This window comes from Diceros bicornis, chromosome 5 (genome assembly GCF_020826845.1).
Source record: "Diceros bicornis minor isolate mBicDic1 chromosome 5, mDicBic1.mat.cur, whole genome shotgun sequence".
NCBI classification, from domain to species: domain Eukaryota; kingdom Metazoa; phylum Chordata; class Mammalia; order Perissodactyla; family Rhinocerotidae; genus Diceros; species Diceros bicornis.
This window is the reverse complement of record NC_080744.1, coordinates 47,638,072-47,664,515: the sequence shown is the minus strand read 5'-3', so window position 1 is coordinate 47,664,515 and position 26,444 is coordinate 47,638,072. Positions and strand designations below refer to the sequence as shown.

Here is a 26,444-nt window from a genome sequence, read left to right as displayed (position 1 = left end):
TCTCTCCCTTCCTCTTCCAAGACACTGTTGCTCAGACAACCATCATAACATAGTTGTGGTTGCCTATGCATGTGCATCAGTTCTTTAGAATGGCTGTCAGATGCTTGGAGAAAATCCCAGAGACCATGCTGAAACATTCTTGTAGACATTCTGCAACACCAAGGCTTTTGATGGTGCAGAGAATGATATGCTGTGAAAAAACTTGACATTGACAATTCTGAGTTGAAAAGTGATTTTGTAGCTTTTAAGACTGAATAAGAGTGAGTTTAAGCAAATTTTTCCCATTTATTTTGCTTATATATTTCTTTTCTTTCTTTCTTTCCTTCCTTCTTTTCTTTCTCTTTTTTTTTCGTCTGCCCAAGACAGCTAAATTTGATAAAAATCAACAAAGAGCTTTCAATAAATTTAAAATAAATATCCCTACTAATAAGAAAGCAGTGTGTCATAGTTTACTTGGCAGTTTTCGTTCTTTCTTTGTGGTCTATACAATAACAAAAGCCTTAGAATTGGTAGCCTCTTAGGTTAGGTAAAATATAAGAGATTCTTCTTAATCTTTTAGAATTGCTCTTTGGTCCTGGTAAACGAATGAGATATTTAAATTCTTTCTCAGTAAAGTTGGATTCTTATTTGGAAAGAAATCAGAACAGTGTAATTACAGAGTGAAGAGAAATGTCATGAACCCAGAGGACTAGCGGGTCGAGTCCAGAGTACTCCCTCAACTCCATCTTACCGGTTTCCTCATCAATGAGTGAGTTTAATAAAATTTTTGGCACAATTTCATTTTCTGTTTGCATGGGAGTAGTATTTTTAACTCTTTGAAAAAGTATACTTTAATAGAAATAACGTGATAAATCCTATAATAGAGGCACAAAGATTTGTGGGAATACAAGCTGGAATCAATTTATTTCATATCACTGGAGAGGGAAGATTTCAACTAGGAGGTGATTTTTTTAAGCTGTGGTTTGAAGAGAGTTGAATTGAGGTACAGCTGTGGTTGGGAGAGGAGAGAGGGAAGAAAAACCTACAGGCAAAAGAAACTGTTGACCTGGTGGGTCTCTCTCAGGATTACCTTTGGCCCCCACTGCTTTAGAGGCATAAGCCTTGGAACTACCACTGGCTCCTTACCAAACACTTTTCAAAGGTGATGTGATCTTAGGGTTGTAGGCCTCTTGACACTGCAGTGGGGCTACGGAAGTCATCATCAGCTCCAAGATCAAACACCCAGTAGGGACTCTGACCCCTTTAGGTAACCTAACATATACTCTGTGTAGACTTATTCAGGATATAGAACCCACTGAAATGCTTTTTTTTTTTTTAAATTATTTTATTGAGGTCGTATTGATTCATAACATTGTGTAATTTCAGGTGTACCTTATTATATATCAGTTTCTGTATAGACTGCATCGTGCTCACCACCAATAGTCTAGTTTTTATCCATCACCATACATATGTGCCCCCTTACCCCTTTTGCCCTCCCACCCCCACCCCTCTAGTAACCACTAATCTGTTCTCTGTATCCATGTGTCTGTTTATCTTCCACATATAAGTGAAATCATATGGTGTTTGTCTTTCCCTGTCTGGCTTATTTTTTAAACAAATTTAGACATGGTATTTGCATTCATATTTGAAATTTTGTATACAAGTGTATTTTATATACACAGTTTAAAATATAAGTGTATTTTAAAAATAGTGAAATATATTCCATAAACCCCTTATATTCTCATTTAAAATTTAATTCTGCAACAGGAAAGCTGACATAGATTACATAATATTAGTCATGAGCGTAGTTTCCTAGTTTCTTAACTAAACCTTTCCATGACTTAAAGAAAGGCTACCCTTTGTTTCAAAATTTAAAATAATTATATGTTTTCTCAATATAAAAGTAATGTATATATATTCATTGTGAAAAAATTGGAAACAAATGTGCAAAAAGATTAAAATTAAACTTGTTCATAATTCTACCAGACATGAGAACTGTTAAGATACATTCCAGATCTTTTTTTTGTCCACACACACAGTTTGTTTTTTTTAATTCACAAGAAAAATCTTTCTGTTTTTTATTGAGGTGAGATTTATATAACATAAAATTAGCCATTTTATTTTTTAAATTTTTAATTTTTGTCACTCTACTTTTGCTCTTTTCATCCTTTTTAAAAATTATTTTATTGAGGTCATAATGGTTTATAGTATTGTGTAATTTCAGGTGTACATTATTATTTATCAGTTTCTGTATAGACTGCATCATGCTCACCACCAATAGTCTAGTTTTTATCCACCATCATATACATGTGCCCCTTTACCCCTTTTGCCCACCCCCATCCCCCTTCCCCTCTGGTAACCACTAATCTGTTCTCTTTATCCATGTGTTTGTTTATCTTACACATATGAGTGAAATCATATGGTGTTTGTCTTTCCCTGTCTGAAAATTAGCCATTTTAAAGTGAACAAGTGAAGGGCATCTAGTTCCAAAACATTTTCATCACCACATAAGGAGACCCAGTATCTATTAAACAGTTACTCCCCATTCCCTCCTTCCCCCAGCCCCTGATAACCACCAATCTGTTTTCTGTCTCTATAGATTTATCTATTCTGGATATTTCATATAAATGGAATCATATGTGACCTTTTGTGTCTGGCTTCTTTCACGGCATAATTTTTTTGAGATTCTTCCATGTTGTAGCAGGTATCAGTACTTCATTCCTCACTCTGGTTGAATAATTCCATTGTATGCATATATCACAATTTATTTATCCATTCACCCATTGACGGACAGCTATTTCTTTTTGCAATCTGCTTTTTAAAAAACACAATCAAACCTTAATATATCCTGAACATTTGTCCACGAACAGTTTTTATAATCTTGCTTCATATATAGTCACAGGAAAATGCCTATACAAATGTGCTCGCAATATTTAGAACTAGATGCAAAGGATAGTCAAATGAGAACCTCAGTTTTGTTAACATCTAATGCACATAGGCACACGCCCACACAGGCAAGTGCGTACCATCACTACCACCACCATTGGAGCCAGACCCTCCTGAGCTCTCTTTCTTGTTTCTGCCCCCAGGTATGAATTCTTTCATACAGGAGGGGACACCATGAGGAAGTGCTGATTCCTCTCCCTCTTACTTCTCTTTTAGAGGTGTGCTGTTAGGCGCCCAGTCTTCTGACCATGGTGGCCCATCCCTAAGAGTACTATACAGTACTGGGTGATCTCAATACTACAGTGCTTGGTTATGAGCATGATTGATTTTTCTCTCAGCAACTGGAAGAACATAGTAAGTTCATTTTATTCTCTAAGTCTAGGGTCAGATTAATTTATTACTCCCCATTTAAAATTTTATTTTTCTCAAGCACTGTGCCAACAAAACTAATTCATTTCTCCAGAGGCATAAAATGGTCTGTTTACTACTCAGCAGACCACACCTAGCTTTGGTAACTAATTTCAACTATTGTTCAGTCCTTACCCCTTATCTCAATGCCTCTAGCCTTCTATCCCCACAACTACCATCAGCCCCTCCCACAGGATGTAGTATTTTATTTTCTGTGGCCTTGGGAAGATATATGAGTTCTAAAACAATTGTGACATTTTCACTAACTCAATTTACATAATGTACTCCCAATATAGTTAATAACTACTTAGCTTAATAAACATTTCTTGAGTTCCTACTGTGTTCCAGGCACTTTGCCAAGCTTTAGGAATAAAAAAAAAAAAGCTAAAAATATGAGTTGGGATTAGGAACAATTCTAATAGAGACACAAAAAATAGTGGCTTAAACAAGACAGACGTTTCCTTCTTTCTCATGTAAAAATTCAGCTGTAGAAGCCTGTGGCTGGTAAGGGGGCTCCACAGTTGTCTGGGACTCCGTGGAAAGCTTCCAAATTTCTACTCTGCCACCCCTAGAGTTGGGCCTCATCCTTGTGTTCCAAGATGGAGCTCCAGCCATCACATCTATATTCTAGGGAAACAGGATGGAGGAAGGAAGGATGAAAGCATAAAGGGTATGATAGCTACCTTTTAAGGAAAATTTCCAGAAACTGCTCTACATCTCATCTTCAGCTAACATCTCATTGGTCAGAACTTACCCACAATACCAACTAGCAACACAGTAGGCAGGAAATGTGGTCTTTATTCCAGGCATCTATTTCCCAGCTAAAAACTGGAGATTCTATTCCATGTCCACTCGGACAAGGGAAACAAAAGATAAAATAAACAAGTAGGACTTCATCAGACTAAAGAGCTTCTGCAAGGCAAATGAAACCAGGATCAAAATGAAAGGCAATCCACCAGCTGGGAGAAAATATTTGCAAATCATACATCCGACAAGGGGTTAATCTCCATAACATATAAAGAACTCACACAACTGAACAACAAAAAAACAAACAACCCAATCAAAAAATGGGCAGAGGATATGAACAGACATTTTTCCAAGGAAGATATACAGATGGTCAATAGGCACATGAAAAGATGTTTGACATCACTAATCATCAGGGAAATGCAAATCAAAACTACACTAAGATATCACCCTACACCCGTGAGAATGGCTATAATCACCAAGACAAAAAATAACAAATGTTGGACATGTTGTGGAGAAATGGAAATCCTAATTCACTGCTGGTGGGAAAGCAAACTGGTGTAGCCTCTATGGAAAACAGTATGGAGATTCCTCAAAAAATTAAAAATAGAAATACCTTATGATCCAGTTATCCCACTACTGGGTATTTATCCAAAGAACCTGAAATCAATAATCCAAAGAGACCTATGCACCCCTATGTTCATTGCAGCATTATTCACTATAGCCAAGAAGTGGAAGCAACCCAAGTGTCCATCAACAGATGATTGGATAAAGAAGATGTGATATATATATATATACAGTGGAGTACTACTCAGCCATAAGAAAAGGCAAAATAGTCCCATTTGCAACAACATGGATGGACCTGGAGGGTATTATGTTAAGTGAAATAAGCCAGACAGAGAAAGACAAACAGGGCATGATTTCACTCATATATGGAAGATCAACCAACAAACAGTTGGTGGTTACCAGGGGGATGGGAGTTGGGGGGTGGGCACAAGGGGTGAAGGGACGTACTTATATGGTGACTGACAAACAATAAAGTACAACTAAAATTTCACAATGTTATGAACTATTATGACCCCAATAAAAAAAACAAAAACAAAAACAAAAACAACCCTGGAGATTCTAATGAAGAGAAAACAGATAATGGAGAAGGCATTCAGCAATTGTCAACAAGACACAATTCCTGCCCTCTAGACAGATAAGGGAAGGAAATACCTGTAGGAATGCGTAACTAAGGGATCTAATTCACCCTGGGCAAAGCTCTCTAGAGATAGGGGCTTCTGAACTGAATTCTTAAGGAAGAGTAAAAATTAGTCAGGCAAGGGTGTGGTGGTGGTGGTGGTGATAGTGATGGTGGTGGTGAGGGAGTTTCTAGGTAGGTGAAGTAGTGAGTTTCCAGAAGTTGAAAGATCAAAGGAATTACTGACGTGTGGTTGCAACATATCTTTAGAGGTCAAGAATATCAAAATATGAAGTTGGAAAGATAAGCAGAGGCCAGTTCATGTCATGTCTTGTCTTCTCTACATAATAATTATTTAAATGAGAAAATATTAAAAAAAATTAGTTCCCACTTAAGCTCTCACTTAAATGAGTTTATGAAACCACTAAACATTGATATTTAAGAAAATCAGTTATATTTGTAGAGCATCTTACTTTTCACAGTACAACCATAAATAGTGACTGCAAAGATATGAACCATTTGCTACAATTCCTCTAAGATGATCAGTCTTCTTGGATCCTAGCAACAAAAGAATCCAATTAGATCAAAACTTACCTTATTCACCTTCTTATAAGATTCATAAAGATTCATCTCAAGTGTTTAAAAATTGCCCTGTGTTCAATACATCCATATTAGAGATAAAAAACCTAAGGCTTGGGGCCAGCCCAGCGGCATTGTGGTTAAGTTTGGTACGTTCCACTTCTGCAGCCCGGGTTCATGGATTCAGGTCCCAGGCGCAGACCTACACCACTCATCAGCCACACTGTGGTGGTGACCCACACATAAAGTAGAGGAAGATTGGCACAGATGTTAGCTCAGGGCTAATGTTCCTCAGCAAAAAGGAAAAAAAAAAAAGCCAGAAGCTTAAGATGTGAGTTAAATAGCTAAGATTCTAAGGTGTAGTTACCAAGAAGACAGTAATTTGATGCTGTCTCTGGCAGAGAAAGACGTCATAGCAAATACCTAATTTTTTTCATTCTCTAAGTGATATTCTCAATTAAAACAAAGCAAAAATAACAAATCAGAGGCCATAGAGATGATTAGAGGTAAAGTTTGGCTCTGTGATAAAGAATGTTTGCAAAGATGGCTACGATAATTCCTCCCATATCCCTTTGCAATGTGACTTTCCTGTTCCTCCCATCAGAAGATGGAATTTATTTCCCTAGCCCTTGAATCTGTGCTGACCCTGTGACTTGTTTTGACCAAGGACTGTGGTAGAAGTGACTCTGTGTGTAACCTTCAAGATTAGGCCTGAGATTGCCATAGAAGTCAGTTTAGCCTGTGGAGGATGAGAGGCCACATGAATGGGAACCAAGGCACCTCAGCCAACAACTAGCATCAACTGCCAGCCATGAGGCCATCTTGGACCTTCTTACCCCCGGTGACCCCTCCAACTGAATGCAGCTACATGAGTGATCCCAAGTGAAACCAGCAGAGGAACTCCCCACCCAATCCACAGAGCATAAGAAATAATAAATCATTGTTGTTGTAAGCTACTAAATTTTAGAGTAGTTTGTTACACAGCAATATATAACTGAAACAGTGTCATTCTCTCAATGTTTTAGATTAAGATACGTTACCACTATAGCTTAGGACTCAAAAGCAATGAAGGCATCACTACTACATCAATTTCAGGCTTAGTGTAATACACTTTGCAAAATGAAGAAGTAATAGGGAGTCAGGGCTTTTATTGCTATCAACCGAAGAAAATAGCAGCTTAAAGTGTTAGACATCTGTAAGAAAAGTGTAAGTTATCCACAAGTGGAGGCAACATTTAAAACCACGAGTATTAGACCCCTCAGACAAACAAATGGACTCACTTGGGAAATTCAATATTTAAAGCATTTAGATAGTTCACCAATAAAGAACTGATAACAACAGATATATCAAAGATCAGCATTACGGCACTCTAGATTTATGAGTAGAAATTCCAGTTACTTCTGTAAGTAAGAAAGAATGATACCAATGATGCCCCTTGATGCTCGAAGATAAAATCCTTGAGTTCTGTGACGTGGTAGTCAGTCTCCAAGTTGGCCCCCAGTGACTCTCATTTCCGGGTATTCACTCTCTTGGGAAATATTCTCCCATCATGGCCGGCTTGTGTATCCAATAACATGTGGTGGACGTGAAGGTGTGTGACTTATGAGGCTAGGTTATAAAAGACACTGAAGTCCATTTTGGTCTCTCTCTTGGCTTCCTTGCTCTTGGGGAAGCCAGCTGCTATGTCTTCAGGACACTCCTACAGCCCTATGGAGAGGCCACATAGTGAGGAACCAAGGCCTTCAGTTAAACACCAGGGTCAACTTGCTAGCCACGAGAGCGCGCCTTCTTGGAAGCACGTCCTTTAGTCTCAGCCAAGCCTTCATATGACTGTAGCTCTGGCTGACACTTCTTTTTTAGATAGCTTTATTGAGGTTATATTTTATTTACCATAAAATTCATGAATTTTAAGTGTACAATTCAAGATTTCTAGAAAATTTACAGAGTTGCACAACCATGACCACAATCTAATTTTAGAATAGTTCCATCATGCCAAAAGAAACCTCACGTCCATTTACAGTTACTTCCCGTTCCACTACGAGCTCCAGGCAACCACTAATGTATTTTCTGTGTCTATAGATTTGCCTTTTCAGAAATCTTAATCTAAATGTAATCATGCAATATGTGGTCTTTTGTGTCTAGCTTCTTTTATTCAATATATAGCTGACATCTTGAGGGACTCTGCCAACTAAGCCGCTACTGAATTCTTGATGCACAGAAACTGTGTGTTTTTTGTTGATTTTAGCCACTAAGTTTTGGGATAATTTTTTATACAGTAATAGATAACTAGTATATATGGGTATGTAATTACTACTGGGAAACTAAGTTCCTCTGACATCCAATGTACCATTAAACCCAACCTCAAAAGTACAACATTTGTTACTATTAAAACTTGTGGCGGTGAGAGATTATACCTTACAATTGTATTGGCTTGTTTTATAAATGACACAAAACTGATACTTTTTCTAATCCGAAAAAAGCCATTTTTAGATCAGAAGAAAGAATCCCCACTTCATTTCTAGGTCCATGCAAAAGGTTGGATGAATAAGGAAGAAATGAAATTGTGGGCAGTTAAAACATGGTGCAGGTGTCCTGGTGGGTGGGCTACTAAGGAAACTTGCCATATTAGTCTGGAATGAGTTTTGGTTGATCAGATTGGACAAGAAAAAGCTCAGCTGTAATTCTGGGAGACTTAACTAGCCAGTTGCACCCTGAGATGTTGCTATCTGGAAGTCATTTAAAGGATTCATGAGGAAGAGAGGAACAGGTAGGTGCAGGTTTCAGATTTTGAGTTGATACCAAAAGTAAGAAGGAAAGGCTTACAATGTCACAACTGTGTGAATGGGTCAAAACCTCAGGGAATGCTGTAAAACAAGAGCGAATTGTGAAATGGTTTAAATAATGTGGAATTAATAATGCTTTTGACAACTGAGTACAATTTATTGTTTGATGATGGTTTTGACTCAGTTTCTAATGCAGTAAATGTTGAAGATTAAGAGATTTGTTTAGGATCCAGTAGTAGCAACAGTTTTCATGCTTTGAAAATATCTAAGTTTTGAGGGTAAAGATTAAACTCTTCATGATACTTAGAAACAGTATTCCTATCTTGTTATGCAGCTATTAGTCACTAAAACACTAGCTTCTATAACACATATTCAATTTTTTCCTGTTATTCAATGTATATTAATATTTAGTAAAATATTTGCCTTTATTCTAAGTATGAACATGATGTTGGAGTTTCTTCAAATTTATTATTTTGCTGTATGTTTTGTTTCAGTTTTTACTGAAATGTTTGTCTACATGTATTAAACCTTCCTGTAAAGGAATTTATTTAAATTTATTGTATTTAACTACCTGCTTTATACTAATTTTCACTGATATATGCTATATATACAGGAATTCTCTAAAATTTATTCGATATTGTGGCAGGCTTTTTAGCTGACAGCACCAAGATGCAGCACCATTATTTGCCTTTATGACACTTTATGCATAGCATGGGGCTTCTTTACTGATCATTTTTTTTGTGTGTGTGTATTTTGTTGTCTGCTGTATTTTCACCGTTTTTTTTTTTTTAGCTATATGACTTAGCACTTTTATTTGTGGTTAGTAGTATATAATTAAATATAAAGAACCTGTGATTTCCTAGAATCCAATATACCGTATGGATATTAACATGAGCATATAATATTTCCCTCCACAAAACCACTGTAAAATCATTTAAACACTTTCACAAACACAAATAAATATGTGTATAATGAAAGGTGCTTTTTTACCCCGTACATTTTTCTTGTAAAATTGGGTGCTCTTATTCACATTCAAATCTTATATATCAGCAAATAAAGTACGATGATTTAGGCACTGGGGAAACAGAGAAAATAAGATACTGATCCTGGGCCGGCCCAGTGGCTTAGTGGTTAAGTGCGCGCGCTCCGCTGCTGGCGGCCCAGGTTCGGATCCCGGGCGCGCACCGACGTGCCGCTTCTCCAGCCATGCTGAGGCCGCGTCCCACATACAGCAACTAGAAGGATATGCAACTATGACATACAACTATCTGCTGGGGCTTTGGGGGAAAAAAATAAATAAAAAAAAAAAAAAAAAAAAAAAGATACTGATCCTGACTTGAAATATCTAAGACTCTAGTAGAAGAAACAGACACAAAACAATACTTAGATCACTACATGATACGTGTGTCTCAAAAGGAGGAAGCCTCAAGGTATTTGGGGGTGGACAAGGAAGGCTTTACTGAATAGGTGACTTCTAAACTAAATTGTGGTTTGTCAGGTCAACAAGAGAAGGAAGTGCCTTCCAGACAGAACAAAAAGCATGAACCAAGACAAGGAAGCATGAAAGAACACAGTATGTTCTGGAAACAGCAAACAGCTCAGTGGGGCTGGAGCATAGTGAGTGTCAGGGAACAGCCTGAGATAAGAGAAGAAGATTAGGTAGAAGCTAGAATGAATGGGCTTGTCAGCCAAGCTAAGGCATTTAGATTTTAACCTGCAGGGAGCGAGGATTTTAAGCAGAGGAAGTTTTCCTTTAAAAAGGTTTCTCTGGCTGTAGTGTGGTGGATGGATTGGAGAGCAAGAGATGGAAGGCACTCAAGCTAGTTAGGAGGCTATTACGGTAATTAAATGAGAAATGATGAGGTCTGAAATGAAGGTAAATGGCGTGGGAATGATGAGGGGTATGAATTAGGGACCTCGAAAAGGGTCATTGGTAATTATCTTTGACTCCTTCTCCTTTCCACTGAACAGATTACCAACTTGTGCCAGGCCTTTGCCTCCTATCTTCCCCACCCTTGTAATTCGCCTTCACAAGGCTACAAAGTCATCTTTCTAAAGCAGCTCTGATTGCATAAACGTCTGCTCAGAAACACTTGATGGACGCCCACTGCATGCAGAATGAAATCTCAGTTTCTTAGTGGAGCATTCAAAGCTGTCCATCTTCAGGCAGGCTACAAGCTACCTCTTGGTTCCTTTATCTCTTCTTAACTATTATTTCCTTTCCCTATATATCATCTGCCTCAAACATTAATCGAGTCTTTGTTCCTCTAACACATCCCGTTGTTTTTACACCTCTAAGCCTTAGCTCATGCTATGTTCTCTATTTGAATGGAGGGTTTCTTGTCCATCTCAGCCTGCCAAAATTCTACCCAGCATTTATGTCAGCGTCCCTATAACATTTTACCCATTCCCTTAGTCAAAAGTATTCTTCCTTTTCTGTGGTGCATAGACTTTAGTGTCGCAATCGTAAGACTTTTGACGTTTTGCCTGGTTTTGTAGATAGTGGTGTCTTGGTATTCCTTCTACTTCCTTGCCCTAGTGACATATACACAGTATAGGCTCAAAAATTTGTGATAAATTGATGTGGAGCAGGGATTTGACCCCTGTATCAATCACTCAAAGTTTAGCAGACAGCCTGGAAAAATCAGGCGATTCTGCGAATCCATGACATCACGCATGAAAAAAGCGTCCAGAGGAGTCACTCGTCTCTAGGGGGCCCTTTTGCTGTCTAGAACATCCGTGACAAAAGGTGGGAGCAAAATAATTTGCTGTCGGGAGAGTACGGCTTCTCCAAACAGTTGCAAGATACCTTTATTTTTGATGTAAAATGAAATAGCTTATGTACCGTACTTTAAGAAAGCCCTAAGGGATCTAAGATTTCCCGAGGGGGAATTTCCCAGTGACGCGAGACCTCCAGAGGTCAACTGCGCTGACCATCATCACACAGTGTACTCGGGAAGGGATCAAACACTCAGCAAAATAGACCAGCGGGGTGTCCCCACAGTTGCACTGCTGCGTGGCCCCGAGCTGCCTCAGCCCCGCCCCCGCTCCCGCCCCCAGCGGCCGCAGCCGGGAGGCTCCCAGGGAACTCCCGCAGGTCTGCGCGCGCAATCCCGGGACGAGGGTCCGCACGGCGCGCGCAATTGCCCTGGAAACCACTGCGCGCGCACGCGCAAAGCGGGGCGGGGAAGAAGGACTGAGCTAAGAGTTTAGCCGCAGGAGGAGGGGGTGTACCCTCCCACTCGACCGTCGCTCCCGGGCGGGTGGGCGCGCGGGCGGGCGTGCCGCCCATCTCCCTCAGGGGGAGCGTCCCTTCCAGCACGCGCCCGGCTCGCGCGCTCCCCCGGCCCCCCAGCCCCCCTCCGCCTCACGGGCACCCTTGCCCTCCTCCCGCATTTGTGCGCCGGTGCAGCAGGCAGTGGGAGCATCCGGGCATTTCCGCAGCCGAGCGGCGATCGGGGCGGCGGCGGCGGTGGAGAAGCTCTCATGGCAGGGACGAGGCGAGGGGAAGGCGAAAGGGGGGTGAGGCGTTAAGCCGGAGCCATCGCAGGGTGGGTCTCGAGGGAGGCGGAGCGGGAAGCGGCTCTCGCGGCCGGAGGAGGGCCGGGCGCGGGGCTCTGGTGCATTCGCCTGGCCAGCCCGTGCTCCGGAGATGCATCTGCATCAGGTCCTCACCGGGGCTGTCAACCCTGGAGACAACTGCTACTCCGTGGGCAGCGTCGGGGATGTCCCCTTCACGGTGAGCGGCGTCCGGGAGCCCGAGGGGGAGAGACTGGGGTCGGGACGCCGGTGCCGTGACTCCTGTCCCGGGCCCACACCTCCCCGGGGGATTGCGAGGTGTTGGTGGGCCCCACCCGCGCCCCCTTTGCAGCCCTATTTAACGGGGGGGCGGGGGTGCGTGGGATGTGAGTCCTGAGGCTGGTGTAGGAAATTACCGTAAGGGGAAAGGATTAGGAATCCACCGCACTGTCCGCCCTCAGCAAACGGGCCCCGGGGGTGACTGGACTAGAAGGTTCCTTTCCTAGGGCAGCCCTGGGTCTGCGGTGAAGGAAGGTGGTTGCAACCGCTGAAACACCGGAGCGTCCGTTTCCCACCTGCTCTTGGCGTGGAGGCGAAGAGGCTTGCTCTTGTCTCAGAGCGTGGAGGCGATGCTACGCCTGCTCGCTGTGTTAAGGCAGCGAGGAGCTGCTGGAGCCTGTGGCTGTAAACCCGACCCGACCCTCTGTATCTGCTGATATGCGGAATCTTAGAAAAATTCATTCTCTGCCCCCCAAAAATTTCGTATGGAAGGGTTAGAGTGACAGTGGCATGGAGAGCTCTTATTTATTAAGAGGTCACAGTTAGTAGCCTTACTAGGTAGTATTTTAATCCGTTTGCAAGGTAGGCTGCATGCTATTTGTTTTTAAGCTGACAATGTGAAAATTTTATGACAGTGTTTTTCCTGTTTGTGCGAGTAAAGTGTATGTAAACAATAACATGTTAGAACCCGTTTAAAATCTCGATGAAATAGACATGTTTCTCAACCAGCTTGGACGGATTAGTCCTTTTGAGAAGGGGATGTTGTTAGTAGTATAGCTAATTCAAACCAAGCTTCTTTTACCCGTAGATGGACTCCCATGGATTAGCATGAGTTCCTTTTTTGTATTAAATTTATACATGGTTTTCCTTAGAAGGAATTGTGGGCAATCAGACAACAATTAAATACACATTGTTATTGATAACTGTTCTGCTTGATAAAATAGGAAATGCATAATGGTATGCTTTTTAGACGAGGGAGACACTTTGATCTGATGTCTGCTTTCCAACAGCATGTTTTTAAAGCTGCGGACATAAGAAAAGCTCCTGCAAAACTGCAGAATCATTATGTAGCACAGTGCATTCTGGAACGGAATTTATCTATCATTGTGATACTTTAAAAATAACCCCATAAGGTTGCTTTCTGGCCATTTTAATTTCTAAATGTAATCAACTTAGCTTTATTCCAGTTTAGAATGAATCCTTTAAAAACATAGTTTGCCTGATTTGTATTGTTACATCTGTCTCTATCAATGCTGTCATCTGTGTTTTGTCTTCATGTGACCTACAAGATCCATATAGAATTGAGCTTGGACTTCAAGTGTGTAGAGAATCTTCAGGACAGAGAGAAAAGAAATTTCCCTCTCCCCCAATTGTGTAGGTGGGGAGGAAGTTCCCCAGGGTTAGAAGAGCAGGCTTCCTCCATCAAGAAACAAATCTGGAACTTTGACTTATGGAGTATTTCCACACTATCATGGTGGTGGTAGTTTTCTGTTTCCATCTAAAGTGGAGCAATATCTCACTGCAGGGCTGGTATATAGTGCTAAACAAGTTCAATGCAGTCTGGAAAAGCCAGTGCAAGAACTGTTAGTGCTGTGCAGATGTGGTTATGCTGTAGGCCATCCATGACCAGGTCCTTGGAATCATTTTCAAATCTTTTCCACCTCCCTAATTCAACCTATCGCCAAGTCTAGCTGACTCTGCAGTGTCTATCACATTTACCCCTTTGCATGTCCTTAGTTACCACCTTATCGTAGAACCTTATTAGTATTAATATAAAAGCTTCCAAACTGGTTTTTCTGACCCTCACCTCTGATCACTTTAGTTCACCCTCCACACAGCTACTGGGATAATTTTCTTCAAATAGCATGTCACCGTATCATTCTTGCCTCAAGAATATGTAGTTGTTCCTAATAGCTGTGTTATGAAATTGAAACTTGTCGGATGTTCTTCTGCCATCTTGGACTTGATATTTGATTATATGTACTCCTCACCTTGGCCCCTCTGCTATAGACATACTAATCTGACTCTAGCCCGCATTTTTATGTTGCAACAAGAGAATCCTTGCTTTTCATGTTCCCAAATATGACTCAGAATTCACCTGGTTTAGGATGCCTACCTGTAACGCTGACTGTTTTGGTCTTTTGGCATTTACAAACCCATGTTTCTCATCATCTCATTTTAGTATCTTAGTTTGAATGTACTGGTCCAGTTATAATTTTGCCATGAACTAGAAATGACCTTTTGGACTCTATGAAGAACAGATTTGCGTAAAAAAAGATGAGAACAAGCTGTTTTCATGTACTCTAGAATCAACTAATGATTATTCGAATACCTATATTAGAATAGTAAAAATAAAATTAAAAAAATAAGTAAAGCTCCTTTACATAGAGCATGCTATTTGATATGTATAGTGATCAGATGAAAAAACTAGTTCTGGGTCAGATGACTAAAAAAGGGACCAGCCAGGGCTGGAATGGAGGTCTTGTGACTTCTCATCTGGTGAGCTTTTCTCTGTAGTATGTTTTTTTCCTATCCGAGTGCTTGCTGTGAAGGGTGTGTGTATGTGTGTGTGTAAGGCCTAGATATGGCCAGTGTAGAAGGAAAGACTATCTTGCAACTAGCCAGTGGTTCTTAGCCAATAGTGTGTTTCATGATAACCTGAGGACCTTTTCAAAATAGAGTAGATCATTTATTTCGGAGTCCATAAACTGAAAGTTTTTGAAAAGGAATTGTTCTGAAAGGATTTTGAAGTGTTCGTGACATTGTAATTTAAAAACAGTGCCTTATATATGTTGTGCTGTGTGTGGTGGGTGGTGTGATCAGCTGGGCTGTGATTGACTGCTTGGTTATGTCACCATGGCCCAATCTGGGCTATGTTGACGTGGTGGTGCAGTTTGTAGCGACAGTCCCAGTGATGTGTGTACTTTTAGTGCTAACGTGTGAGCTATGACGGTTTTCACTTGTGTTTTGAGAGTGAGCAGTTTTTAAAAACACTCGATTGTGGTTTTATAAATATGGTTGTATATATCACCTTTTGATCATTCTCTTCTTTTCAATATAAGATCTAAGTTCTGGAAATACTGTTATCCTGCAATAAGTCAGGTCCCGGATAGTCCAAAGAGATGGTCTTCTACCATGTTTGAGCTCTGTTGTACTTTATTTTGCCATTGAGACATTTCCAACTACCTTCTTGTAGATAACTAAATGTTTAAGGCTTAATGCAATAGATAGTGTAAATTTCTTCTTATTTATGTTGTTTATTACTCTCCTGAAAAATAGTTCTTTTTTTTCCTGCTTTTCTGTACACATTAAAATATTAATTAAAATAAGATGGTACATGCTGATAATTAATATAATTTAAATTTTTTCACATTTTGGCCCTAAGGGGTGCAGGCCATATTTTCAGGAGTATAAGGGCAGTTGATGTTATTCCAATCTGATGAATTCAGCACATTGATCAAAGTTTACAAAAATTAGTAAGTCATTTCCACTGTCAGGGAGCTTATAATATACTGGCAGAGATTGAAAATGATGGATATAATTATAATGTAAGGCAGATGAAAGAGATCACACGTAGTTGGGAAGATAAAGATTTCACAGAAGATTGACATTTGGAAAGACAGAGAGAGGTATTAGGCCTTTCTGGATGGCAAGAACCATGAAAGCCAAGGAATGGTGTAATATAAAGGATAAATTATTCGGTGACTATTCCTTCACAAAAGTGATTTTTTTTTTAAAACACAGAACTTCTTTCTTAAATAGCAAACACCCTTAGAAAGTTGAAAAATATAATTTGCAACCATTACCCATAGCTTTTTAGGAAAACATCTGTATTCTGACATTTCTTGACTTTTGTTATTGTTTTGTTTTTTCTTAAAGTACCACCAGAAAGCTAGTAATGAATGAAAAACATTCATTTAAAAGTTAGAAGATAATGTTGTATGACCACTTTTTCTGGCATTTAGATATATTTTAATTCTATTGTAGTATAATAACATTCCAGTCCTAGAATTATGACAACACTGAACTTTGAAAATGATCAGCCTGTTTATACATTTAGCAGATGTTCGTTGAACACATAGGTGTGCGAGGGTCTGTAGAAATTAAAAGAAAAAAAGAACAATAAATTTCAGGGAGTTTGTTTATTTATTTATTTATATTTTTTTGGTGAGGAAGATTGGCCCTGAGCTAACATCTGTTGCCAGTCTTCCTCTTTTTCCTTGAGGAAGATTGTTGCTGAGCTAACATCTGTGCCCATCTTCCTCTATTTTGTATGTGAGATGCTGCCACAGTGTGGCTTGATGAGTGATGTGTTGGTCCGTGCCCGGGATCTGAACCTGCAAACCGTGGGCTGCTGAAGCTGGAGCATGCTAACTTAACTGCTATGCCACTGGACCGGCCCCTCAGGGAGTTTATTAAAGAAGTGTAGGGACCTGGTAATCTACTAGGAGAGTTAAGACATGTTCTTAACCACAGCAGGCCAGCTATGTGGTATTGTGAGGCACTTAAATTCTCGTAGGAATTCAAGAGGAGTAAGAGATCACTTTTGGCCAGGGGAATTGGGAAGGTGGACAGAAAAATGCTTCTGTACTGGTTATCAATAGGTGTAACAACTCATACACCTATTGACAGCCTACGCTGAGATTAAAGGGAAAGACAGAAGTCAAGAATTTAGATTGGACCTGTTTTTCAAGAGAAATTGGCCCATTGGTTCTTGGAGAGTAGCTTCTTATTTGTTGAAATTGTTACCTTTCAGAGTTTGTGGGCTTGTGTTTGGTGTTATCCTGTAGGTGAGTATGAATATGTAAGTTCTTACTTATGTCCCTGTGTAGATTGTTAGTTAGCCTTCCTCGCAGTGAGAAGACTCTTAGCAGCTACCCAGAAACTGGGGTACAGTCCTGAATAATGGAATAATGCCTCTCCAGAAATGGGATGTCAGAGACCAGCTACTTTATATGACTTTGGCTAAATCACTTAAACTTATTTCGGTTTTTCGTCTCTAAAATGAGTTTCTTAAATTAGCTTCTCTTTAAGTATTCAGACCTGAAATGAGCATTATATGGATTTCTCTAGAGATTTCCAAGGGGCAAAAGAGAAAGTGGACCAGAAACACACAGTGATTGTGGTGAGGCTATAGGTCTGGAGTCTCTGTTGTGTATCGCCCCTCCACTTGTACGTACAAGACTGTTGGTCAGACTTTATAGTCAGGGAGGCTGGCCCCCTTTCTGGCTCAGGGAATAAGCCATGCAGAGCGTTCAGGAAGTAGTGGGTCTTTGGGCTCACAGTCGAGATGGAGGCCCTTGTTTATGATTGTATCCTCAGCGTCTGGTGGATGGTGGTTGCCTGAGACTGTCACAGTGCAGTATGGAGTGGGAGATGGGGCCAGTGTGATGGTGTTCAGGTTCTCCACCCCCCAAATATGTTTACTCCTTTACTTTCTGTTCTTAGGATTTTGGGTATTTGAAAGATGACTTTAGAAATTATAATCGGTATCTTAACTTGGATCCTGAGAAATTTTTAGAACAAATTAGGGTCTCAGTATTTAATCATCAAAAAGAGCACAGGATGTTGGGTTACAACTGCAATGGCACAGTGGAAAAACAAGTCATGCCTGACCAATTTAATTTCCTTCTATGATAGAACGCAAAGCGGTATTTAAAAGGAGATAATAATAGAGACTATCTGTAATTCAGATTTAGTAAGGCTCTTGTAGCTTGTGGGTTATTTTTTTAATTTTTTTTATAATTTTTATTTATTTATTTTTCCCCCAAAGCCCCAGTAGATAGTTGTATGGCATAGCTGTATATCCTTCTAGTTGCTGTATGTGGGATGCGGCCTCAGCATGGCCGGAGAAGCGGTGCGTTGGTGCGCACCTGGGATCCGAACCCGGGCCACCAGCAGCGGAGCGCGTGCACTTAAGCGCTAAGCCACGGGGCCGGCCCATTGTGGGTTATTTTTTAAAACAAGTTTGGAAGTCAAATATTTTAATAGAATTTTTAGAGTTTTCAATCTTTTTGAGTTTGTAGAATCTTTTTGCATTATGTTTTAGCTCTAGTACCCTAATTCAGGATGTAACAGGATAGGACCTGTTATTGAGGAAGCAGGTGCGTCTTACACAGGTAGTATGACTGCATTTTCTTTCTCTTAGAGATAGCTCACATAACCCTGGGACTTGATGTGTAAATGTGAAACCAATTGCCTGTGCTTTTTATTCTCAAACCTTCTCATTTAATGATTGCTGAGGGCTCCTTTAATGCTCCCCTCTCCTCCCATCCTCAATGCCTGAAAAATAAGATCTTATATATATATATCTTATATCCCTCTGATAGAGAAGTCAGAGGTATAAAGGGGTCACTGAATAGAGTCCTTTAAACACTGTACGTGATAATTTGGTGGGATAATTTGAAAGCCATAAATAATATTCTGTTAGATTATCATTGGAAACATGTTTCTTTAGGGCCACTTCCTCTAAAAATTGAGCCCTCTCAGGAATAACAATATTAAATTTAATTCATACTAAGGCATGATGTTTTCATCCTGTGATGTTTAAATCTTCTAAAACTACTGCTTTTCTGTCTGCTTATTCATTTTCTACTGAGAGACATGTATTAAAAACCTACTATGAGTATGGATTTATCCCTGTCGTCTTGCAGATTTGTCAATTTTTTCCTTTATTTGTGCTTACAAATTTAAAATGATTATATCTTCCTGGAGAATTGACCTGTTTATCATTATGAAGTACTCCTTTTTCTTTTTTTAAATCTCTGGTGGTGCTTTCTGTAGTCTACCTTATCTGATATTAATATAGCCTTATCAGCTTTCTTTTGGTTAGCATTTTCGAAGTTTATCTTTTTCCATCCTTTTACTTGCAACTTCTCTACAGGCATACCTTGGAGGTATTTTGGATTCTGTTCTAGACCACTGCAATAAAGTGAACATTGCAATAAAGCAAGTCACATGAATTTTTTGGTTTCCCAGTGTGTATAAAAGTTATGTTTACACTATACTGTAGTTTATTACTATAGTATTATGTCTGAAAAAACAATGTACATACCTTAATTAAAAATACTTTATTGCTAAAAAATGCTAACTATCATCTGAGCCTTCAGCAAGTCATCATCTTGTTGCTGGTGGAGGGTCTTGCCTCGATGTCGATGGCTGCTGACTGATCAGTGGTTGCTGAAGGCTGGGGTGGCTGTGACAGTTTCTTAAAATAAGACAGCGATGAAATATGCCACATCGATTGACTCTTCCTGTCAGGAACACTTGCTCTGTAGCATGCGATGCTGTTTGATAGCCCTTTACCCACAGTAGAACTTCTTTCAAATTGGAGTCTGTCCCCTCAAACTGTGCCGCTGCTTTATCAACGAAGTTTATGTAATATTCTAAATTCTTTGTTGTCATTTCAGCAATTTCACAGCATCTTCACCAGCAGTAGATTCCATCTCAAGAAACCACTTTCTTTGCTCATCCATAAGAAGCAACTCCTCATCTGTTAAAGTGTAATCATGAGATTGCAGCAATTCAGTCACATCTGCAGGCTCCATTTATAATTCTAGTTCTCTTGCTATTTCCACGACATCTGCAGTTATTTCCTTCACAATCTTGAACCCCTCAAAGTCATCCATGAGGGTTGGACTCACCTTCCTCCCAACTCCTGTTAATTTTGATATTTTGACCTTTTCCCATGCATCATGAATGTCCTCTCTTTTTTTCTTGAGGAAGATTGGTGCTGTGCTAACACCTGTTGCCAATCTGCCTCTTTTTTTTCTTTTTTCTCCCCAAAGCCCCACTACATAGTTATATATTGTAGCTGTAGAGTTGAGAGAGCGAGTCATAGAGAGTCTTCTATGTGGGATGCTGCCTCAGCATAGCTTGATGAGCAGTGAGTAGGTCCGTGCCCAGGATCCGAACCAGCGAACCCTCGGCCGCCAAAGCCGAATGTGCAAAGTTAACCGCTATGCCACCAGGCCAGCCCCATGCATGTTCTTTTTTTTTTTTAACAATTTATTTATTTATTTATTTTTGCCCCCAAAGCCCCAGGAGATAGTTGTATTTCATAGTTGCACATCCTTCTAGTTGCTGTATGTGGGACGCGGCCTCAGCATAGCCGGAGAAGCGATGTGTCGATGCGCGCCCGGGATCTGAACCCCGGGCCGCCAGCAGCAGAGCGCGCGCGCTTAACTGCTAAGCCACGGGGCCGGCCCTCCCATGCATGTTCTTAATGGCATCTAGAATGGCAAATTCTTTCCAAGAGATTTTCAGTTTACTTTGCCCGGATCCATCAGAGGAATCTCTATCTATGGCAGCTAAAGCCTTATGAAATGTATTTCTTAAATAATAGGACTTGAAAGTCGAAATTGCTTCTTGATCCATGGGCTGCAGAATGGATGTTGTGTTAGCACTCATGAAAACAACATTAATCTCATTGTACATCTCCATCAGAGCTCTTGGGTGACCAGGTGCATTGTCAGTGAGCAGTAATATTTTAAAAAGAATCTTTTTTTTCTGAGCAGTAGGTCTCAACATTGGGCTTAAAATATTCAGTAAACCATGTAGTAAACAGATGTGCTGTCATCCAGGCTTTGTTGATCCATTTATAGAGCACAGGCAGAGTAGATTTGGCATAATTCTTAAAGGCCCTACGATTTTCAGAATAGTAAATGAGCATTGGCTTCAACTTAGTCATCAGCTGCATTAGCCCCTAACAAGAGAGTCAGCCTGTCCTTTGAGGCTTTGAAGCCAGACATTGACTTCTCTCTAGCTATGAAAGTCCTAGATGGCATCTTCTTCCAATATAAGGCCATTTCAACTCATTGAAAATCTGTTGTTTAGTGTAGCCACCTTCATTAATTATCTTAGCTAGATCTTCTGGATAACTTGCTGCAGCTTCTACATCAGCACTTGCTGCTTCACCTTGCAGTTTTATGTTATGGAGATGGCTTCTTTCCTTAAATCTCATGAGACCAACCTCTGCTAGCTTTAAACTTTTCTTCTGCAGCTTACTTACCTCTTTCAGCCTTCACAGAATTGAAGAGAGTTAGGGCCTTGCTCTGGATTATGCTTTGGCTTAAGGGAATGTTGTAGCCGGTATGATCTTCTATCCAGACTACTGAAACTATCTCCATATCAGCAATAAGGCTGTTTCACTTTCTTATCATTTGTATGTTCACTGGAGTAGAACTTTTAATTTCCTTCAAGAACTTTTCCTTTGCATTCACAACTTGGCTAACTTTGGCACAAGAGGCCTAGCTTTGGGCCTGTCTCGTCTTTCGACGCGCCTTCCTCATTAAGCTTCAAGATTTCTAGCTTTTGATTTAAAGTGAAAGACGTGCAACTCTTCCTTTCACTTGAACACTTTGAGGCCATTGTAGGGTTATTAACTGGCCTAATTTCGATATTGTTGTGTCTCAGGGAATAGAGATGCTTGAGGAGAGGGAGAGAGAGGGGGGAACGGTCGGTCAGTGGAGCATTCAGAACACAAACACGTTACTGATTAAGTTTGACATCTTATATGGAGTTCCTGGTACCCCAAAACAATTACAATAGTAACATCAAAGGTCACTGATCACAGATTACCATAACAAATATAATAATAATGAAAAAGTTTGAAATATGGTGAGAATCACCAAAATGTGACGCAGAGATACAAAGTGAGCAAATGCTCTTGGAAAAATGGCGCCGATACACTTGATGCAGGGTTGCGACAAGCCTTCAATTTGTAAAAAATGCAAATCTGCAAAGCGCCATAAACCAAAGCATAATAAAACAAGATATGCCTGTATATGGTTACGTTTCCTATCTGTGTCTTTGAAACATCCCATAGTTGGCTTTTTTTAATTTAGCCTGACAACTTTTGTGTTAACTAGAACTTTTAATTCACTTATATTTAATGTAATTACTGGCATGTTTGTGTTTAAATCCACCATCTTACTACTTGTCCCCTTTGTTCTTTGCTCCCGTTTTTCTTCTTTCTTACCTCTTGAAATGAGTATTCTTTTTCATTCACATTTTTCTCTCTAGTAGTCTGAAAGTTGTACAGTTTCTACCTGAGAAATTACAACATGCATTCCTTTTTTATTACTTACATTCTTTTTTATTGAAGTATAATTGACATATAATATTATATTAGTTTCAGTTGTACAACATACCAATTCAATATTTTTATACATTATGAGATGATCACCACAATGTGTTTAGTTACCATCATAACATGCATTCTTAAGTTACCATTTAACCAAAGTCTGATGAGGCTTTATAGTCCTTCCAGATAATACAAGAACCCTTTGTACCAGGTTTTACCCTCTTCCTGCTTATAATCTATTCTTCTGTGATGAGTGTATTCATATTTATAAACCCTATAAGACATTATTATTATTTTACATAGTTAATGCTTATTTAGATTTACCTACCTGTTTACTATTACTTTGCCCTTCATTCCTTCTTGCATCTCTCATGTGCCATTTGGGATTGTTTTCTTTTTTCTTGGAGAACCTCCTTTAGAATTTCCTTTGGTGTTGGTGTTGTAATGTTATTTTTTTGTATGAAAATATGTTTATTTTATTTCCTTCTTGAAAGACATTTTTGCTAGGTTGAGGATGGCAGTATTTTCTTTTCAGCACCTTGACGATGTCAGTCCTCTGTCTTCGGGCCTCCACTGTTTCTGTTGAAAAATCAGCTGCCACTGTTGCTTCCTTAAAAGTTGTATTTTTTCTCTAGCTGCTTTTAAGTTTTTTTTTTTTTTTGGCTTTCTGAAGTTTTACTATACCGTGTCTAAGTGTGCATATATGTTTTTTCAATCTTGTTTGGAACTCTTGAGATTTATGAATCTGCAAATTGATATATTTCAGCAAATCTGGAAAAACTTCAGCTAATTATCTCTTCAAATATTGCCTCTGAGCTATTAACCTCATGAGACTAATATATTAAAGATGTATTAGACCTTCTCACTTTATTTCTATGTCTCATACCCTCTCTTCTGTATTTTCTATGTATCCTTCTCTGCAGCATTCTGGATGGCTTCTTCTAATCCATTTGCTAATCCTATCTTCAGTCATGTCTAATTTGCTTTGTTGTGCTTATTGCACTGGGTATGTTTTGTTTTTGTTTTTGTTTTAGATGTCCTTTATAAGATTGAGACAGTTTCCTTCTATTCCTTTTTTGCTGCAAGTTTTTATCATGAAGGGATCTTGAATATTTTCAAATGTTTTTCTTCATCCATTGATATGGTCATGTAGTTTTTCTTCTTCGGATTGTTACATGGTTGATTACATTGATTTATTTTTGTATAATTGATTTTGTATATTGATTTGTTTATAGTATTTCATTATCCTTTTTTTTTTTTTAATTGATGTTTTAATGATTTCTAACATTGTGAAATTTTGGGTTGTACATTTTTGTTTGTCCATCACCATATATATGCCTCCCTTCACCCCTTGTGCCCACCCCCCACCCCCACTGCCCCTGGTAACCACAGTCCAGTTTTCTCTGTCCATGTGCTGGTTTATATTCCACATATGAGTGAGATCATACAGTGTTTGTCTTTCTCTTTCTGGCTTATTTCACTTAACATAATACGCTCCAGGCCCATCCATGTTGTTGCAAATGGGACGATTTTGTCTTTTTTTATGGCTGAGTAGTATTCCATTGTATATATATACCACATTTTCCTAATCCAGTCGTCAGTCGAGGGACACTTAGGTTGCTTCCACTTCTTGGCTATGGTGAATAATGCTGCAATGAACATAGGGGTGCATAAGCCTCTTTGGATTGTTGATTTCAGGTGCGTTGGATAGATTCCCAGTAGTGGGATGGCTGGATCATAGGGCATCTCTATTTTTAATTCTTTAAGGAATCTCCATACTGTTTTCCATAGAGGCTGCACCAATTTGCATTCCCACCAGCTGTGTATGAGGGTTCCTGTTTCTCCACATCCTCTCCAACATTTGTTGTTTTTTGTCTTGGTGATTATAGCCATTCTAACGGCCGTGAGGTGGTATCTTAGTGTTGTTTTGATTTGCATTTCCCTGATGATTAGTGATGTTGAGCATCCTTTCATGTGCCTATTGGCCATCTGTATATCTTCCTTGGAGAAGTGTCTCTTCATTTCCTCTGCCCATTTTTTGATCGGGTTGTTTGTTTTTTTGTTGTTCAGTTGTGTGAGTTCTTTATATATTATGGAGATCAACCCCTTGTCAGATGTATGTTTTGCAAATATTCTCTCCCAGCTGGTTGGTTGTCTGTTCATCTTGATTCCGGTTTAATTTGTCTTATAAAAGCTCTTTAATCTGATAAAGTCCCACTTGTTTATTTTTTCTTTAGTTTCCCTAGTCTGGGTAGGCATGTCATCCGAAAAGATTCCTTTAAAGCCAATGTCAAATAGTGTGTTGCCTATATTTTCTTCTATGAGTTTTATAGTTTCAGGTCTCACCTTCAGGTCTTTGATCCATTTTGAGTTCATTTTTGTGAATGGCGATAGCACATCGTCCACTTTCATTCTTTTGCATGTGGCTGTCCAGTTTTCCCAACACCATTTATTGAAGAGACTTTCCTTTCTCCATTGCATGTTCTTAGCACCTTTGTCGAAAATTAGCTGTCCGTATATGTGTGGTTTTATTTCTGGGCTTTCAATTCTGTTCCATTGATCTGTGTGTCTGTTTTTGTACCAGTACCATGCTGTTTTGATTACTATTGCTTTGTAGTATGTTTTGAAGTCAGGGATTGTGATGCCTTCTGCTTTGTTCTTTTTTTTTAGGATTTCTTTAGCTATTCGGGGTCTTTTGTTGCCCCATATAAATTTTAGTATTCTTTTTTCTATTTCTGTGAAGAATGTCATTGGGATTCTGATTGGGATTGCATTGAATCTGTAGATTGCTTTAGGTAATATAGACATTTTAACTATGTTTATTCTTCCAATCCACGTGCATGGGATATCTTTCCATTTCTTTATGTCATCATGGATTTCTTTCAATAATGTCTTGTAGTTCTCATTGTATAGGTCCTTCACCTCCTTGGTAAGATTTATTCCTAGGTATTTTATTCTTTTTGATGCAATTGTAAATGGTATTATCTTTTTGAGCTCTCTTTCTGTTAATTCATTATTAGCATATAGAAATGCAACTGATTTTTGTAGATTGATTTTGTACCCTGCAACTTTGCTGTAGTTGTTGATTGTTTCTAATAGTTTTCCAACAGATTCTTTAGGGTTTTCTATATATACAATCATGTCATCTGCAAATAGTGAGAGTTTCACTTCTTCGTTACCTATTTGGATTCCTTTTATTCCTTTTTCTTGCCTAATTGCTCTGGCCAAAACCTCCAGTACTATGTTGAACAGGAGTGGTGAGAGTGGGCAGCCCTGCCTCGTTCCTGTTCTCAGAGGAATGGCTTTCAGTCTTTCCCCGTTGAGTATGATGTTGGCTGTGGGTTTGTCATATATGGCCTTTATTATGTTGAGGTACTTTCCTTCTATTCCCATTTTATTGAGAGTTTTTATCATAAATGGATGTTGTATCTTGTCAAATGCCTTCTCTGCGTCTATTGAGATGATCATGTGGTTTTTATTCTTTGTTTTGTTGATGTGATGTATCACGTTGATTGATTTGCGGATGTTGAACCATCCCTGCGTCCCTGGTATAAATCCCACTTGATCATGGTGTATGATCTTTTTAACGTATTGTTGTATTTGGTTTGCCAATATTTTGTTGAGGATTTTTGCATCAATGTTCATCAGCGATATTGGCCTGTAATTTTCTTTCTTTGTATTGTCTTTGTCTGGTTTTGGTATCAGGGTGGTGTTGGCCTCGTAGAATGATTTAGGAAGTGTTCCATCTTCCTCTATTTTTTGGAGTAGTTTGAGAAGGATGGGTATTAAATCTTCTTTGAATGTTTGGTAAAATTCACTGGAGAAGCCATCTGGTCCTGGACTTTTATTTTTGGGGAGGTTTTTGATTACTATTTCAATCTCTTTACTTGTTATTGGTCTATTCAGATTCTCCATTTCTTCTTGGTTCAATTTTGGGAGG

At 39.4% G+C, this 26,444-nt stretch overlaps 1 protein-coding gene across 3 annotated transcripts in view; it reads left to right on the top strand.

The window, feature by feature from the left end:
* The first annotated feature begins 11,827 nt into the window (after positions 1-11,827).
* Positions 11,828-26,444, top strand: part of DMXL2 (Dmx like 2) — a 145,244-nt gene continuing 130,627 nt past the window's right edge. For 2 of the 3 annotated variants that reach the window (XM_058541575.1, XM_058541574.1), the window contains exon 1: positions 11,830-12,361. In XM_058541575.1, the coding sequence (XP_058397558.1) occupies positions 12,275-12,361 (87 nt within the window). In that variant the 5' untranslated portion in view covers positions 11,830-12,274. Of the gene's footprint in view, positions 12,362-26,444 lie in introns of all 3 variants that reach the window. The other variant, XM_058541576.1, reaches the window with a different exon arrangement.